Source organism: Chanos chanos, chromosome 2 (genome assembly GCF_902362185.1).
Source record: "Chanos chanos chromosome 2, fChaCha1.1, whole genome shotgun sequence".
In the NCBI taxonomy this organism is placed as follows: domain Eukaryota; kingdom Metazoa; phylum Chordata; class Actinopteri; order Gonorynchiformes; family Chanidae; genus Chanos; species Chanos chanos.
Window position 1 is genome coordinate 37,893,772 of NC_044496.1, and position 18,069 is coordinate 37,911,840.

The window sequence follows — 18,069 nt, forward strand, 5'->3', positions numbered from 1 at the left end:
CATCTACACACATATAAACACACGGAAACATACAGAGAGACACAGTTACATACAGTTACCTATACATACATCGTTACATATAGACATACAAATAAAAACACAGGCATGTAGAGAGCTACACAAAGAGAAATCATTCAGAGACATTCACAGGGACTAATTTGACTGAGAGGATCACAGAGGAAAGAGAACGCTTCATCTAAAAGCAGAAGGAGAGGAGAGCTGAGCCAAAAAGAGTTGGACCTTCTTCTGCAACCACTGCAGTATGGTCAATGAATCCAATATATTCACGGCTTAGGAGTCGACACAAGATTAAAGAAAAAGTGTGATGGGTCAGGAACGGAGGCTGGGAAAAACACTGGCATTCAGTTAGCTCTTAATTATGAATGAGGTGGAGATTAAAGGTGGCGTCTCCAGTGAGCTTCCACCAAACTAAAGGGCCTAGAACTTAAAGCTCCCATGGTGCTTTTCTGTTCTGCCGATTCGGTCCTTTTAGGACAATCCAATGCTAATGCAGCTCGAAAGCTTGCATTATGACCTCACTCAGCTGGGTACGTTAAACACAGAGAATTCTCACAAATGTGTGCAGTGCTTTCATTTTTTAAATTTAAATCAACTATGCCATCCAAAGAGGACTTCATACAAGCTTTATGGATCCCTCCTGACATGGAGAAACCCATGTATCTCAAATATGTGCACTCAGTAACAGCAGTAAGGGAGTGAGAATTACAGTCAGATGAAAAATCAGTGAATCTGGTGTCGTATCAAATTTCAGCTCTGGTGCTCTTGCCTTGGCACGTCTACCAAAGTTTTGGCTTTAGTTTCCTGTATAAGTGTCCCTATCACTTTTTTGAAAGTTGCAGCCTTAGCCTTAACCTTACTTAACCTAACATGTAATTAAGAAGGGTTGCGTTAGCTGGGCAAACAAACACATAAGTCTTCAGGTGGAATCTGTGGCAGCTAGTCAGAACCGCAGGCCCGTGCTACTCAAAAGAGCAGAGACTGGTTAGACTACGTAGGCGTGTGTCGGGCCCGGACTGATTTTGAAACTGCGTTGGGCTTTCTCACATTCAGAGATGTGAAGAAGGTGGGCTAGTGATTCACAACCTGGCCCTGCTGTTCATTTCCTGCTGGTTATTAGACACCTGACATCAGTTATCCACATTCATAATTAATGTCATCATCTCTCACAGCAAAAAAAAAAAAAAAAAAAAAGAAAGAAAAGAAAAGGAAAGAAAAGAAAAGAATAAAAAAGAACAGACAAAAGAACATTTAAAAAATTACAACATATTTAACAAAATATTTTGAGTTATGAATCATTGTGTGTGTTCAGTCTGATGAGTATTGCAATGTAGCTAGTGTAGGTCAGATGTGATTTCAACTTGTAGGCTGTTGTATTTGGTCCATTTCCTTAAGTGAGTCAGTCATACGACAAAAAGAGCTAATGTTTTACAAGTAGCATAAGAGAGTAAATGTTTCTGCTTGAACGTCTAAGGAAGATCTAAAGTAGTCTCCTAAAGTAGCAATGATTCATACTAAACATTGTTAAAAATACAAAGAATGGTACTTAAAAAAGGAAACATTTTTCTGGAGGAGAACCAATAGAATTATAAGAATTGTAAGCTAATTATAAGAAGCTAAATAGAACCTTTGTGGATGGACCTCTTGACCCCTCAACTAAAATTCTGTTACTTTCTCTGAGGACTGAAGTTATTCCAGTGCCTGCACAAAATCCTAAACTTAATATGCCAGTCCCAGTGAAATCAAATAAAGCAGGATTGGATGATAAGTCTTCTATTGTCAGTGACTGTCATGGTTTAAACCCAGAAATGAAGAATTGAGCTGTAGCCAATCAATTCAAATGACTGATTCTAATAAAAATGGATCACGTACTTAATTATATTTTTCATGTTGCAGTCTCAATTTGGTTTACATAAATAAAACTCAATCTACCAGTGTCTCAGGAAAGAGAGAGAGAGAGAGAGAGAGCAACATAGGAAGCAGAAAACAGGAGACAGCGAGAGGGAGAGAAGGAGAGAGAGAAATGGAGAAAAAGCATACAGGGGTGGGATGGGGTGGGTGGAAAAAGGGGTAAGACAGACAGACAGACAGAAAGAGAGAGAGAGAGAGAGAGAGAGAGGGAGAGAATATGGAACACTGTACCTTCAGTGCAGAAACACGAGCCGTCGACAGGAGAGCAGGTAGCTTGGTTGTGGCAATTACAGGTGGATGAGCAGTTTGTTCCATACAGTCCAGGAGGACAGGTTAAAGAACAGTCATCTCCCTAAGACACACACACACACACACACACACACACACAGATTCCCATAAGCTATGTTAAAGCTGTCCCAGTTCAACAGAGGCATTCATAAAACCATGGCTAAAAGGGGAACATTTGCTTCGAAATGACATACAGCGAAAGCCCCGGCTTCACTAAAAAGCCATCTGAGGTACATCAGAATGAAGACGCTCTCTTATTCATGGCCACCCCTGGACAAATCACGCTTGACAACACCACAATTTAGCATAAGAGGAACAAACGACAACTTCGACACATCACACGGAACCAGTAATGAAAAAAAAAAAATGGAAATGCTGAGGAAGAGAAAGCAGAAACGTTAGAAAAAAATTTCCATTTAACGCAAAAACTAATTTACAAAAATTGCTGTGTACTGACATTAAAATGCTGTAGAGGTCTGGCTGAAATTAGACACGGCAAGTGTGACAAAGGAGCTTCACTGTGTGTGAATGAGGGAGCACTGTGAAAGCTTGCTGGAGAGAAGCTTCAATGATAAAGATTAGCTTAGCTCAGGTCTTTACATTGCTTTGCTTATTTCTTTACATTGCCTCCTCTATACCATGGTATAACTCTCTGTCTACTGCACCATATACCCTCTAACATACAGAATCCTCTTTCTCCCATTCAACAGAGCACAGTCCAGGTTCCTACTGCCGGCCGGCCGAGTGGAAACGTTAAGAATGGTCATTATGTCATTCATAAATGATGATGAAACTCAGTGGAGAGCCATGGTTCTGCTCTCAGTGATTTAACAGTGTGTAGGAGCCAAATTAGCTCAGACTGTCGGGTCCCACTTCTTCCAGACAACATTAATGAGCAGCCATCGCGAGACGGCTAATGTGCAGCCAGTCCGCGCCCTCAGTTATGGCTCTCCAGACTGGTACCTAGCGAATGGGGAGCCGGCTTGTTCAATAAAGCTCCCAGCACCTGCTGATCAGGACTTCGGGATGTGCTCTCTGCTCTACGGGGCTCAGTCTGAAAAGAGGATGGTGGTCATCTCTGACGGCCTCCCTTGCCTTATCCCCTAGCATAACTGACAGGTGACAGCAAGATTTAGACTTCCAATTAGTGTGGCAGGTGGAGGTCTGAGAGAGCTTTCCCTCGGCCGCCCGCACCAGTGCTGGGGGATTCGGCTGCAGAACTGCTCTCTCATTAACATCAGAAACTGGCTTGGAACAGGAGGCAGGATAAGATACGCCGCGCGACGCCAGGGGCACACTGAGCGTCTCTCTTTTTCTGTTATATATTCTCTCTCTCTCTGTCCCTCTCACACATTCTGTCTCTACTTCCTCCTCTCCTTTTCTCTTAGACATTCTCTCTCTCTCTCTCTCTCTCTCTCGCTTTCTCTGTCTCAGCCCCCCTCTCTCTCACTCACGTATTCTGTCTATTCTGTCGTTGTTTCTCTCATCCTTTTCTCTACACATGATGACTTATGGACAACCCTTGTATTTGAAAATTAAAGTTTTGTTAATCAGCTAGGAGTATCTTTGTTCTGTTCAAAAATGACAGCAACAAGACTGCTAACAATGGCTGTTCTGTGGTAGGGAGAGAGAAAAAGAGGAAAAAGATGGAGAATTTATAAGGAGATGCATGTTAGTGTGCAGGAGTGTGTGCACGTGTGTGAGTGGTTGTGGGTGTGTGCAGGTGGGTGTGTTAGGTACAAATTTATGGCTTGGTGTCCTGTACATCTCTAATATACTGAGAGGTGACCTTACAGAAACAGTGTCTCCTCTAGGGATTTTGTGGCTCCATCAAGTGCCTTGGATTACTCCTCTATTTCAGAGACTTGGCACAGAAAGCACTCAGTGAAGGGCAGAGTTGGACTGTACACAGGGGGAAAACATCATTGGGTCAAACACTCTCCCATTACGCTGCCATCACGTCCTCACAACTCCTCACAGACACAGCTCTCAGTGGTCATTTACATGATTTTTAGGAAGAAAGAGAGGAGAGCGGGAAGAAATTGAACTGTGTGTGTAAAAACGCCCTGTATCTGCATACATCAGCCTTCTATCCTAAAACCACAGACGGAAAGAGCGTTTAATTCCATAAAAATAACATAAAAAATGTCTCAAAATTTTTTTTTGAATAATGGCCATTTGCTTGCTTGGATGGTGATGATTTCAGCACTTCAGGTTGGAATAACAGGTGTCATCACAGATTTTTTTTGAATCTGGGCCTAAATGAAAATGTCACGAACGCCAAACACAACATAAACCAGTTTTAAAACAGTAGTGCTGGCGCTGTGGCCGGCGTCTGAGGTCTTCTGTCTCTCGCCGATGCAGCCGCAGCTGATCACCAATCTGGGCTTTTGATACAAGAAGCCTCAAAGTGCTGGTCCCTCCTCCTCAAGTTCCCTTTACCACCATCTGTGCTCTAATGCTTGCAGCTCACAAGCACTTTGCAATCATGCTGTTGGCTTCCTCTTCACAGGCATCCAGTTTTTCTTAAAACAGTGCCTTTTATGGTACTACACTTAGCATTTTTTTTTGCCCTATATCAGCTACTGGAAGAACATTTTTGATACAAGGGCTTTGCATTCCACTTCAGGCCTGTTCTCTCAGAGTCTCAGTCAAAAACTCCTGTGTCTGTGTTCTCTGCCGTCAGTTCTCTGAGATCTAGCATCTTGAACAGGTGGAGTCCAAACTACCATACCGCTTCACCTTAAGACATACTGTGTTAGCTAAGCCGAGCTAGACCCCTCTCTCTCTCTCTCTCTCTCTCTCTCTCTCTCCCGATGTCTCTCTCTCTGTCCTTCTCTCTCCCTCTCTTTCTGTTAGGCTCGTAGACAGTTTTGTTTCTCTCTCTTTCCATCATTCTTCATTTTAAAATGAAGTCAAATGACCTTAGAAGAAAAACAAATGGGCTATAGTGATGGAGGTAAATAATGATATTTTCCATCCACTGCAGGGGCAGTGCAGGGCAGTGACATGTTCTGATAGCATTCTTAATAAAGTCGGACCACTCATATTTCATCTCTTTATCTTCATCTCTTTCCCACAACCATAAGCATCTGATTCATCTTTATACTCCTGTGTTATCACAAAGCACAGGACCAGAACTGATCCCCCCTACTTGATTCAGTAAGACAAGGCCCATAACAGTGTCTTTTATTATTAATATCAGGGAGAGAAAGAAAGGGAAAGAGAGCAAGAGAGAGAGAAAAATCTTGTTTGGAGAAAAATAGTCCATTCCTGAGTCCATGTATTTGGCCTCCTTTCCTGCACCTTCTGATGTCTTAATAAAAGTCTAAACCTGCTATGTAATAAGGTACATCCATTACACCCTATGAGCTAAAGAGACTCACCTTGTTCTCTGCCTCCCAGTGTTTGTGTTAGGGGGTTGTTTGTGTGTGTGTCTGTGTGTGTGTCTGTGTGTGTGTGTGCATGCGTTTGTGTGTTTGTGCATTTTATCTTTTAAGAAAAGAGCCAATAGGATCACATTCAAAGAATGATATTGCATTCTGTGAGGACCTTTAATTTTCCCTTGACATGACATATAAAGAAGTATCAGGGACATTTTTGCTCTGACCCTGCAGTCTGAACACTGTGTCTCTACTCTTCCTGATCTTCTGTGTCTTAGAATAAAATACTCCACCTTGAGATACAAACGTGTGCACTCCTCAGTCAGTTGAAGATAAAGATATAAAGAGAGATATTAAAATCAGCAGAGTGTAAATGCTATTAATAAATATTGTCAGACGCATACCGGAGGATGTACTGGTGGAAATTTCTGACGTGACCAATAAGACGACTGAGTGAAAACTGGCAGGGTGGGTACTCACCGTGAAGCCAGGGGCGCAGACACAGGCACCGGTGACCCCGTGGCAGTCTGCCCCATTGGCGCAGTTGCACGGCTGACTGCAGCTCTCACCATAGTAACCGGGCGGGCAAGTCTCATTACAGTACAGCCCTGTCCACCCCGCTGCGCAAGAGCATTCACCTGACAGAGGGTGGCAGCTGTACAAAGAACAGGGAGAAGGAGAGAGAGAGAGAGAGGGAAAGAACTCCTTACACTACACGCAAACATCACTGAGGCATTCCAGAAAACACAGAGAGAGGACAAAAAAAAAAGAGGACTGCGAGCACCGAACCGGAGCCAAAAACAGTCCATCCATCTCGATGTCTGTGCGTTCCACGCAGATAGATGGTACGTCCTTTTTCTCCTTCATACAGTAATGAGCTTCACCATCTCTTTGCCCAAACCCAGCCGTATCAGGAGCATTAACATTGCATTAGCCGTGATCGCGGCTTCCAAATAATGAATGAAGAACAGGCTTGGATAAAGAGCACTACTGTAGAGAGGTGTTCAGCATTCTACTCGCAAGTCAAACGAAGTCAAATGGGTCCCTGTGAGTCTTTTTTCATGCATAGCCCTAAGTGTTTCATTCTTACGTCGCATTACTAAGTAAAGAGGGCGACTGCTGGCTTGACCCCACAGGGAACTGGAAAGGGGCCTGTCTGATTTGGTACCAGACTGGAGAGATCTAGCGTGGTTATTTAAAAGTGATCAAACGTCTCGACAAAACATCATGACTGTTTTACAGCGTGTGCCCTTCTAGCGTTTCCATGTATGCATCTAGAAAATGCTCTTATCCAGAGCTTATCACAAAAACTGCAGATTTAAAAAAAAATTGTGTGGCATATGCGTAGAGACCTTATGATTGTTTATCTGTCATCGTGAACTCACCACATAATCTTTGTGTTGATCTGTATCTTGATAAATATGTTTACCCACATGAGTAAGCAGTTCTGTTAAAAATCATATAGCATAACATCTTCAACCCAGACTCCTGCATGTTTTCCCCTCAGACAGCGATTACCTCAGTCAAGGTGCGTGAAGCCGAAAGCAAAATTCCCCCAACCCATGTGAAGCCAACCAGCGCATTTTTTTTTAAACAAACCATGACTTTAAATGCATCATCAAGCAATGTCAAACAACTGTAGCTTTACCCATTTCACTCAACCCACATTTTCAGAGGCACCCTGACAATCAGTGACTACCTCTCTCCAGCATGTGTCTTTACTTGTATGTCTATGTGGTGTAGCAGGACCAGCAGCGTATTCAAACCTGAGTGTGTTGGTGGCATTACATGGACAATATTTGTCACAGATGAGTCCGTAGAGTCCTGGCGGACAGAACCGGTCCTGGCAGTGAGGCCCTTTGAAGCCCGTGTCACACAGACACGCCCCGTTGATATGGTAACACTTGGCTCCGTTCTGGCAGTCGCATCTGAGGGCGCACTGAGGGCCGTAGGTTCCCACCGGGCATTCCTCCTGGCACCTGGGCAAGAAAAATGACACGGTGGAATGTTAAAGCAAGATGTTTTGGGGTCATAGTGAGTTGGCCATTCTTGATAATGTGATCCCCATATATTGCTCTCTGCACACGCTTTGGGCAGAATCCCCTTACTGACTTGAGCTTATCTCAAATCCCTCCACACCACTCCAGACACAGTAAAAGGTGAAGCTACTGTCATTAGCTCAAGTGTACACAATTAGACCGGACCAGATCTACTGCGTGGAATAGCGAAGGGGAGAAAGGACTTCTTTAAGAAGTTAAATATACAATGTTGGCAGAACATCAATCCAAAGTGTCCAAAGAAGCCATTAGGCAGCAGATAAATAGCTTAGTTAAATTACAAAATGGTCTAGATATGTTTCGTGCTTAATTTCAGCAGCTTTGGCCGGATCTGGAGAGAGAACGGTGTTATTATGCCAGCCAAGGAAAGACGAAATCTCAGATTATACCTGGTGGGTTAATTCACCTGTCGCGGACAAAATGAATGAGGGCAATTTTACAAAATATTAGCGGAAAAGAAGACCTTGCTCTGGAAGTGTTCTCATCTGCGAGACGATTGCTTTAGTGTGCTAATAAACCCAGAGCTGCACTCTCTCTCTGTGAGACATGGGGAAATAAAGAGATCCGAGAATGCCAATGGACTCCTAATAAAACTCCATTATCCGTAATTCATGAATGTGTTCTTAAGAGACCAGTACAAGACCCAGAGTGAGATCAATGTTCAGAATGGGAAGTGAAGAGGATAAACACATGGACTGGCCAGTTAAGGGGAGACGCCACAGACAATTAACACAAGCGTGTTTCCGTTCACTACTTTGTTTTAAGTGGAGGTGTGTTGTCCTTGTCCAGCAGAGCTGTGGTTATACCAGACTGTTCACCCCAACCCTGCTCTAACACACCTGATACCACTAACCAAAGCCCCGCTAAGCAACAGAATAGACAGACTGGATTAGATTGGACAGACTGCTGGATTAGAAGCCTGAATACACAGCAGCTTCACAGGATAATATATTTGGCTCCCCTTGTTGCAGAGAAAATTCCTACCAATACTCGTTATCTTTAAGACGAGTCATTCCTCTGTGAAAGACAGAAAAGGTAAACACTTCTTTGTAAGAGTTTCCTGGTCTTTCACGTATCTGCAAGAAAACATCTTTAACACAAATGGAGGTAAATTCTTTTTGGGGAGAAAAAAAAAGCAATAACTGAAACTGAAAAAAAAAAAAAAAGTTTTATTGGCTCAAGGACACATTCAGAATTGGCGTTGAGGATGCAAAAAGAGAGACCATTGAAATGAAATTCTGAAAATCTGAAAATCCTTGTATTTTTGAATAACCTATGGCTCTGTTAGCGCGCGTTAGCGTGGGCGTGCATCATTACCTACCTGCGTCCGCTGTACCCTGCCATACACTCGCACTGGCCTGTGATGTGGTCGCAGAGTCCGCCGTTCCGGCAGGAGCAGTCTTTGCTGCAGTTGATGCCGTATTTGCCAAACGGACAGGGCTGCGCGCACACGGACCCCTGTGGTGCGATTGGGGAAAGAGAGAGATTGATGCAGAGGATTTGGAGAAATTAATCCAACCAAAGCCAATCAACAGTATTACTAAAAACCTCCGTTCCTTAAGCGTTTAGATGATCTAAAGACGATTTTAACGAGGCTCAGGCAACTTCACATGCTTTGGGTTCAATGATGAAATTAACATCAAAAGGTCTTTGAGGGTTTTTTTTTTTTTTTTTTTTTCAGAGGCCTGTCATTTCTTTCTCTTCTTTTTTCAATTCAATGCTCCTATCTCACTCATTCAGCCTTTCTCTCCCTCCTTCTAACCTTTTTTAGTCTTCTTTCTGTACATCCAACCTTCATTTACTCATCTTAAACCCTCTCTCTTCTTCAGTCCACCCACACTTTCCTTCTACCAATATTAACATTTATATAAAGCTAATAAGTGGAGCTGTCTGATAGTTTGAGGGGAAAAAAAATAGTGATTAACTTTTTTTCCCCTTGATTTGTTTTTTCTGTGTGTGTGTGCACGCGCGTGCGTGCGTGTGTGTGATTTGTGATATCAACTGCAAACTCAATTTGCCTTCTTCTTTTTTTTTAAATTTAGACTTCTTATCACATTGCCTAAAACTCTTTCTCTATCTCTTTCTCACGCTCTTTACTCTCCTCTTTTCTCTCTCGTCCCCATTCTCCTCTATTGACATCTACATGTTTTATCCTTAGTTCTTCCTCTCCATTTCCTCTCCACATCTCACCGTCCATCCGGCTGGGCAGGAGCACTCTCCTGTGATGTGGTGGCAGGTCCCTCCGTTCTGACAAGGACACCTCTGCTCACACTGTGGACCGTGACTGCCCGTGGGACAGCGTTCCCCGCAACTGGGACGAGTGATGAAAACACACAGATGGACACATGCTATACCATTATATACACTGTAGTTCATAGAAGTTCTTTGTGAGCCGTATTACAGACCTTGAAATCGGCACTGAACAGGTGAGACCACCCTGCTTGTTTTTGGGCCCAGAAAATCTGTAAGTTTTTACATTAACAAGCCTCAAAAGGCCCTGAATAGATTCAGAATCCCTGAGATACGCTAGATGAGACCTGTAAACACTGAGGGTCCACTGGCCTCTGACTTCATGATAGTGTGATCCACTGTATGATAACTCACAGAACTATGTCGCAGTGTTTAGAGCCAAAACAAACTGATTCTTCCCTTACACAGAAAGACAAAACTGAAGATAACAGTTTGAGCCTGAGCTACTACTGATACTCACAATGCCCCTGTGTAGCCTGGCGCACAGATACACTCCCCGGTCTCGTGGTGACATGTGGCACCGTTCAGACACTGGCACTGTAACTGGCAGCCCTTCCCATAGTACCCGGGCTCACACTGGTCCTCACAGCGCCAGCCCTGGTAGCCGTCGGTGCAGACGCAGGCGCCCGTGATGGGGTTGCAGAGGGCTCCGTTCTGGCACTGGCATCGGTTACTACAATGGGGTCCCCAGTATCCGCTCTCACAGCCTGAACAAGCAGAGACAAAGAGGCAAAGCAAACGCGATTCAATAAACTGTCCAGAGACATGATTTTGACTTTTGCGAAAGCTTGTTGAAGTGCCCTGGCAAACTGAGAACACACACTTTATAAAATGCCACACTAAATACACAACAAGGAAGGAACAAAACACAGAGACAATTATTCTGACATGGCAGAGTGGAAGGTTACTGATTTGTTACCTTGATTTGGAGTGGCACAGAAACACTCTTAATGTAGTAGAATTAAGGACAGTCTGATTGGGTGAGCTACTATAAACACCACTAGAAAAGAGAAAACATCTTAACCCACAACTACCATGGAGCCACAGTGTATGTGAGCTTTTGTGCCATCCCTATTCAACCACACCTAATTCAAATAATCAAGGCCCCTCTGGAACAACTGAATCAGGGCCAAATCACAGTTTGCTACAAGTAAGGTTGTCATATTCTGATTTATGAAAGATAACTGTACACTGTAGGAGACAATTAAAGGTTTATTCTAGCCATTGGAACAATAAATTAAGCAAACGTATGATTAACACACTAACATTATCCACCATTTCTTCTTTAATCAATGTTTTAGGGAGAGGAAAATCACTGTGAACTGCGGGATGCCGGATTGTAAATCTTGAGCAACAGGTTTCGGATGGGCGTTCTGCATCCTGGAATCGGCAGCAGGAAAGATTTGTGAAGTCATAGAATTTTACTGCCGTACATGTGTTGATGTATATGGCCCTGTTAAAAGCTTTATCAATAGCGGCACATCCAGGACAGAGCAGGAGTGGACAGCCAACGCATTACAGCCCCTCTGAATAAGCCACTTGGTAATTCCACAGAGAGTAAAATCTCTTAAACAAACGCCATCAACAGGATTAAGAAAGCTGCAGGTGGAAGCTAATTTCACAAGCCCTTACAAAGAGATTTTCGAGACGTGCTGTAATCTCTGGATAATTTGCTAAGATGCTTCTTAATATCATGCGGATCAGGACAAACACTCCTCTTTGCACCTGGGGGACACAGCAGCAACGGAGTGAGAGGGAAAGTAAGAAAATGTGTCACACTTTCTCAGATATTTTAATGTGGTCTCAATCCAAACAGCTTTCATGTATTGATTCCCACATTATTTTCTGACACAGGCTCGTGGAGGGGTGGTGTGTGTATGTATGTGTATGTGTGTGTGTGTGTGTGTGTGTGTGTGTGTGTGTGTGTGTGTGTGTGGGGTGTGGGGGGGGGGGGTGTCCTCAGCTGCTTGGGTACAGAGGGCAGAAGGACATTCTAATGAAAGCTGTCTGAGTGAGGGTAAAGGATACTTGCCCGTCTGCCGGCTAAACATGAAAAGGATGATAACGGCCTAAAGAGTGAAAAACAGCTCGTTGTAGGCCTGCACCGGCGATGTCGTGACACCTCCGCCGCCGGACCAGGTCAGCTGTATTAACCGTCTCGGTTAGGGGCAGGGGGCAAGATACTGATCGGAGCAAATCGGGCCGGAATGATATCCCTGTGGGGTTGTGCTCTCATGCCAAACAAATGACTAGAGTGCATTAAATCTGCAGTGTCCACGGGTGGCCAGGGGAAGACAGACAAGTGTTTCATCTCCACCTCCACAGAGAGTCAATCAGTGGTCATCATAGCCCTTCTCTCAGCTCTGCCCACACTGATGAGAGAACAGTCAAATCCAACACAACCCGCATTTCTCCAAGGAACGACCCCAAGACCACAACAACAACCCAAACCACCTATCACCTCTATCGGTCCAAACCCAAAACACTCACTTCTGAAACAAACACTCAGTAACTTCAGGAGAACATTGTCTGCTCCACACAGCAAACCAACCATCTGCTGCTGCAGAAAAAAACGAAAAGAAAAGAAAAGAAAAACTTCAAATAAAGGCCTTTCGTCCGCTGCCGTCATAAATAACTATTGCGAAGGACAGAAAAATAAACTGAAATCTAGGCAGAGCTTAATTTGCAGAAGTTCTTTGGTTCTCGAGAGCTTGGCAAAGAGCAGCTATTTGAAAACTTAAAGCTTCTTTCCCCCACAGTGAGACGCCTCAGCACATTTCCAGAAAAGCCCATTATCTCCTCGTCTCTCTTGCACTTGTGAGGTTTTCAAACTCACCAAAGCCTGACTCTCTGCCTCTCTCTCTCTCTCTTTCTCTCTCTCACTCAGTCTCTCTTTCTCTCCCTCTCTCTTGCTCTTTCTCTCTCTGCGGGTCTCTGACAGCATTTAGCAGTGATTAAACAGTCAGAGTTCAACAGAGTGCCGACGGCAACACTGTTAAACACACACATGGCTGTAGAACCACAGCTTTGTATTGAGAGCTTCTGAGGCAGGAGCAGCAGCTTCGGCAAGGATGAGTACAAATCGGAAAGAGAGAGAGAGACAGAGAGAGAGAGAGAGGGAAGGAGATGCTGAAGAAAGAGAGGATGAGGACCCCCCTGTGGGCCACCGTCCGAGTGTGTGTGTGTATGTGTGTGTGTGTGTGTGTGTGTGTGTGTGTGTGTGTGCGCGCGCGCGTGTGTGGCAGTGTGGGTGTGTGTGGGCAGAGGATCTAACAGAGGCGTGAGGGTAGCGGAGACCCGCTCTGTACCTTCCATTAACAGTTCGAGCTTTGCTCACACAGACTCTAATCAGTGGATGTGTGATTCAGCTCAAGCTCACACACAAACAAAAAGCTCGCAGCTCAAAGTACTGAATCTAAGCCAGGAGCATGAATTTCCACACGAGCTATTATGCAGACGACATCCAACAGCTCAATCCCATCAGATGAATGGGAAAGATCTCCGTGACGGGAAATGTGAAAAGCGTTTTCTCCTAAAGAGTGTGTGTGCAATGCAGGTATGGATTTGAGATCAGTGTGTATTTGAGGCACCTCCAAAAATTCCAGTTAGGCAGTACTTACCTATCCTGAGTAGAAATAAATTTAAAACGTCTCTCAGTTCGTATACTGAGATGCTCTCAGAGTTGTCAGAAAAATGCTACACCTTTTGGTGGTGTTGAATGTAGGTACTGAATGTACAGTTGTTCATAGAAAAAAAAGAAAACGCTTGTTTCACCCTTGTGTAAGATTCGAGTAAGTCATGTTGCACTGCTTAAATACACAAAATATCTTGCTGAAATGACATTCAAATGCAAGTTCAGGTTCATCTTTTTCATAAAAGTCAAAAATGAGTCACATAGCTGAAGGCGATAAAATTGAGTTGTTTTGTCATCAAAGATTTCAAAACCCAGTGTCAAGCTGACAGAACAGAGTGAGTTGATCACGTCCCAGTCAAACCTGTCCATCACAGCTGTCAATGTCTCTTCATCTCTCTCACCACAACCTACTGAACTGGGACAGATACCCAACATTTGGGGTCTCTGTGTCCACACTGACCGTCTCTCCAACCAATTACAGCCTTACTGCTCCAGAACTCTAATATGTTTCCCTCTCCATTAATTAAAACCCTAGCAAGGCAAAAGATACTCTCCAATCAACCTCTTCACCCAAACTTTAGCTGTGTGGATAATGACTATGCGAGAAAGACTTCTGGGACAATTACAGGCCAGTCAAACGAAGAGAATTCGCTTCCCCCAGAAAAGGTGCTCTGCTCTGACCCCGAGTAAACATTGTTTGCCATGTCTTTCTCTCTGACTCAGAGACGAGGTTATTCTATGACTCATAGCCTCAGTGAGTCAGAGCAACAGTGCCTCGATTAGGTATTATATCTGTGATTTTATCTGAGCAAAAATTCATCATTTCAACACTGGGAAGGTTTTTACAGCATTAGTGCAAAAATACTACGGCAACCCTCTGAAAATGTTTTGAAGAATGTCTCGTTCAAATTAGAAATGAAACACGCAGACAAGTATGCCTTTGCAATGTTACATTTACATTTCAAATATTTCACATTCTTAGAATGACTGGAAGCTAGTACAGTCATTTAACGATGCTCAGGAGAACTGGATGGACCGTTGCCCCTTGAATTTTCCACCCACAGCATTTGTTTTCTCTGGAACTTTGCTTAGTCTCAAATTATACACTGGTGCAACCCTGCTAACACAACTGATGTTCTCAGACCACTGAACAATAGAAGACAGCTACAAGCTGATTGGATGAACATTATTAATGTCACCTCATCAAGGTAAATAACATTTAAACACTAATGAAGGTCAAAATTCAAATGATTAATTTGCATCATATTCACGTAACAATTCATTTAAGGCATCACTTTAATAGGTACAACCTGTTGGCAGTTTCCCTCCATCTGAGTGGAACCAAAGTCAGGACAGACCAATCGTAGTGTAAAATCTCTTCATATGAAGATGCATAAAGGGATATGGCAGTAGTACTTTGATGCAGCTTACAGGGCAGGGTGTAGCACATTCTCCCAGCATGTGCTCACAGACATTAGGCATGAATACATTCAGCTAAAAAGATATATAGAGCATTCGTATCAAAGAGCTCTTTGGTCTGCCCAGTGCAACAGTACAACAGTCTGCAGACTGCAAAGCATGGTGCCTTTTGCCAGCTTTCTTTTTTTTTTTTGCACAGGATACCTGCAGACAGGTCTTAATGGCTACATCTTTCCTACAATGGTTCCTGATAGCTGTGCTAGTTGCTATGTGTTCTTAATTAGCTTAACTGCCTTCAGAGATGTTTGTAGTGTTGATATGAGAGAGGAAATGTGTGTGTGTGTGTGTGTGTGTGTGTGTGTGTATGTGTGTCAGAGAGTGAGCGAGAGAGAGAGAGAGAGAGGGAATGGGAAAGAGACCATACGTGTATGTCACAGAACTAAACCATTCCACATGGAGCAGAATTAAGAAATCTTAATAAACAAAATGTGCACTTGTCAGCACACACCCTACTGCAAGAGTTGAGAGGAGTCCTCCATCTCTCAGATGCAGGAATTTCACAAACCAGGCTAATGTTTCTGTCTGACTGTGGAAACACTCAGTCAGGAAAACATAAAATCAATGGACACCAGGTTCATTCGCTTAGGAAAAAAAGAAGGAAAAAAAAAGCAAAAGCACACCCTACTGTCTTGTGGATATAACTTCAAAGCAAACAGATTAGATAAATAAGTAAAGTACCAACAAAAACAAACACGTATCGATCTTCTTCAGCTGGCTGACAGAAAACGCCTTATTAAAACAGGTGAGCTATCATAATAGTCCTCTTAAGTCTCCTGTCAGAGACTAATTGGGTCTAGAATGAGGCGTCTATGGTTTTGGGGCCACAGTGACGATCATTGGGTAAACTTGGGTGATAAATGTATCCTTGAGACTTTGTTAAATTTGCCATTGTAAAACCTGCCAATACCATTTGAGAGGAGACCGGCTTTCCCCTCCAGAGAGCTCTGACACCCCTCGTCGTGTTATTCATTAGTTCAGCGACTAGCCCCCCTGGCCGCTGCAAACACAAGCATTTCGGCTACATCATCCGCACTGGAAGCTGATGGATGTTTTTCTAAATATACTGAAGAAGCTGCCAATAGTCCTGAGGGAAGAATAGTGCTGAGTTGTAATAACAGAGAGAGAAAGAAAGAGCAAGAGAGAGAGAGTTAGAAAGAGAGAGAGAGAGAGAAAGAGAGAGAGAGAGAGAGAGAGATAGAGAAAGAGAGAGAGAGTGAGAGAGAGAGAGAGAGAGAGAGAAAGAGAGAGACACAGAGAGAGAGAGAGAGAGAGAGAGAGGAGAGAGCGAGAGAGAGCGAGAGCGAGAGAGAGAGAGAGTGAGGGAGGAGAGAGAGAGAGAGAGAGAGAGAGAGAGTGAGGGGAGCCTGTGCAAAGCAGCTGGCTCCTGCCTCAGCAGGGTGGGGTATATCCCCTGCCTTAATTCATCTCAGACAAGCTCCCACGATGCTCTCCACTTTCCCCACCTCCCCCTCCAGATTGAAGCAGGACAGGACCCTCTAGCTACACCCCTGGGGTACTGTGTTTCTGTACAATATGCTGATGTTGATGTTTTTTTTACACTGTTGTATACCTCAGACTGTTTTCTGTGTTACCTAAACACTGTCAACGAATTTTTTCATCATAGAACATTTACTCAGGCTGAACTGTACTCAGACTGGACCTCAGGCTGTCATAACTGGTTAGTGGCTGTCATTACCACAGCGAGTCAGTTATAATGAGATATTTTATCATTTGAGTTTCTTAACAAAATCATTCAAAGAAAGGCACATGCTGGTGATATTACTGGCTCTTGTATAAAACTTTTAGCTACTTATCTGCTTAAGTCTTCAGTGAATTTGACTCCCAGTGTTTTATAGAACAAAGTCAAATCTATTGTTTGAACATTTGAATTTAGACCGTCTCTCCTCCTCTCCAGCACAGCAATGTGTTTATTGGGGACAAATTAAAGATAGCTGGGCGTAATCAATTCATTAGTGATTAGAGAAATATCAGGATTAGACCAAAGTACAACGGGGTCGTTAGTCCAAACTCTATTTAGGAAGTGGACTCATGATCAATACAACTAGTCAGTAGTTCTTGCCTGCGCAGGCCTGTGGGCTTCACATGCAAATGAAGGGAAAAACAAGCTCAGATTCCAAATAGCCGGTCGGTCCCAGAGCCTGCAGTGTGAGCAGAGCTGAGCGGTGCTTTGAAATGAATGAGGAGAGAAAAGTCAGGTCATTATACAGTTCCTGAATAATACGAGAGAAGCCTTGACCCAGTGCAGTAGCCCAGTAGCTTATTCGACAAAAGTCAAAGCACCCTCATCAGCAAATTGTTACACAGGCTGCTGCCTCTCCCAATTAATAATTCACCTCTTTCTCTTCTGCTCCCCTGGGAAAAAAAGAAAAGCAACAAGCCCCTCCTAACTCTTTAACAGGACAACAACAAACAACATTAGATATACAGGCCTATTTACAGCCCACCACCACACCATGAAGGACAGAAAGACAGAGACTGATAATGGAGCTGCAGCAAGCACGCAGCACACACACACACATACACACACACACATGCACACACATACACACACACACACACACGCGCACACACATACACACACACACACACACGCACACACACACACATAAACATGCATGCATGTACATACATACACACACACACACACACACACACACACACATATACATACACACACACATGAGCACACACACACGCATGCACGTACACACACACACACACACACACAAAGCATGCACATACACACGTGCACGCGCACACACACACGCGCGCGCGCACACACACATACACACACACGAGGTTGATGGTGGCTCATGACCCACGTTCTAGTGACAATGTCAACCCAATAAAGGCCACTCGTGCAGCACTTAATTTGCACCTATCGATTTCCTATTTTCAATTATTAATTCTAATTAGGATGAAGTAGATGATGCCAGGGGCCGTGGCAGAGGGTCGATGAGGGAGGGGCATGGCCAATGCAGCGGACTGATCCACACGCGTGACAGTGTATCAGTGTGCCAGAACTTTG

General features: G+C 43.8%; 1 protein-coding gene across 1 annotated transcript in view; it reads right to left on the minus strand.

Annotated features, from left to right (window-relative positions):
- Nucleotides 1-18,069, minus strand: part of megf11 (multiple EGF-like-domains 11) — a 60,916-nt gene that overhangs the window by 21,566 nt on the left and 21,281 nt on the right. Inside the window, exons 5-10 of the mRNA XM_030765761.1 lie at nucleotides 10,368-10,614; nucleotides 9,848-9,968; nucleotides 8,979-9,115; nucleotides 7,367-7,579; nucleotides 6,081-6,255; nucleotides 2,161-2,281 (exon numbers count right to left, since the gene is read on the minus strand). Coding sequence (XP_030621621.1) covers nucleotides 2,161-2,281; nucleotides 6,081-6,255; nucleotides 7,367-7,579; nucleotides 8,979-9,115; nucleotides 9,848-9,968; nucleotides 10,368-10,614 — 1,014 coding nt within the window. The remainder of the gene's footprint in view (nucleotides 1-2,160; nucleotides 2,282-6,080; nucleotides 6,256-7,366; nucleotides 7,580-8,978; nucleotides 9,116-9,847; nucleotides 9,969-10,367; nucleotides 10,615-18,069) is intronic.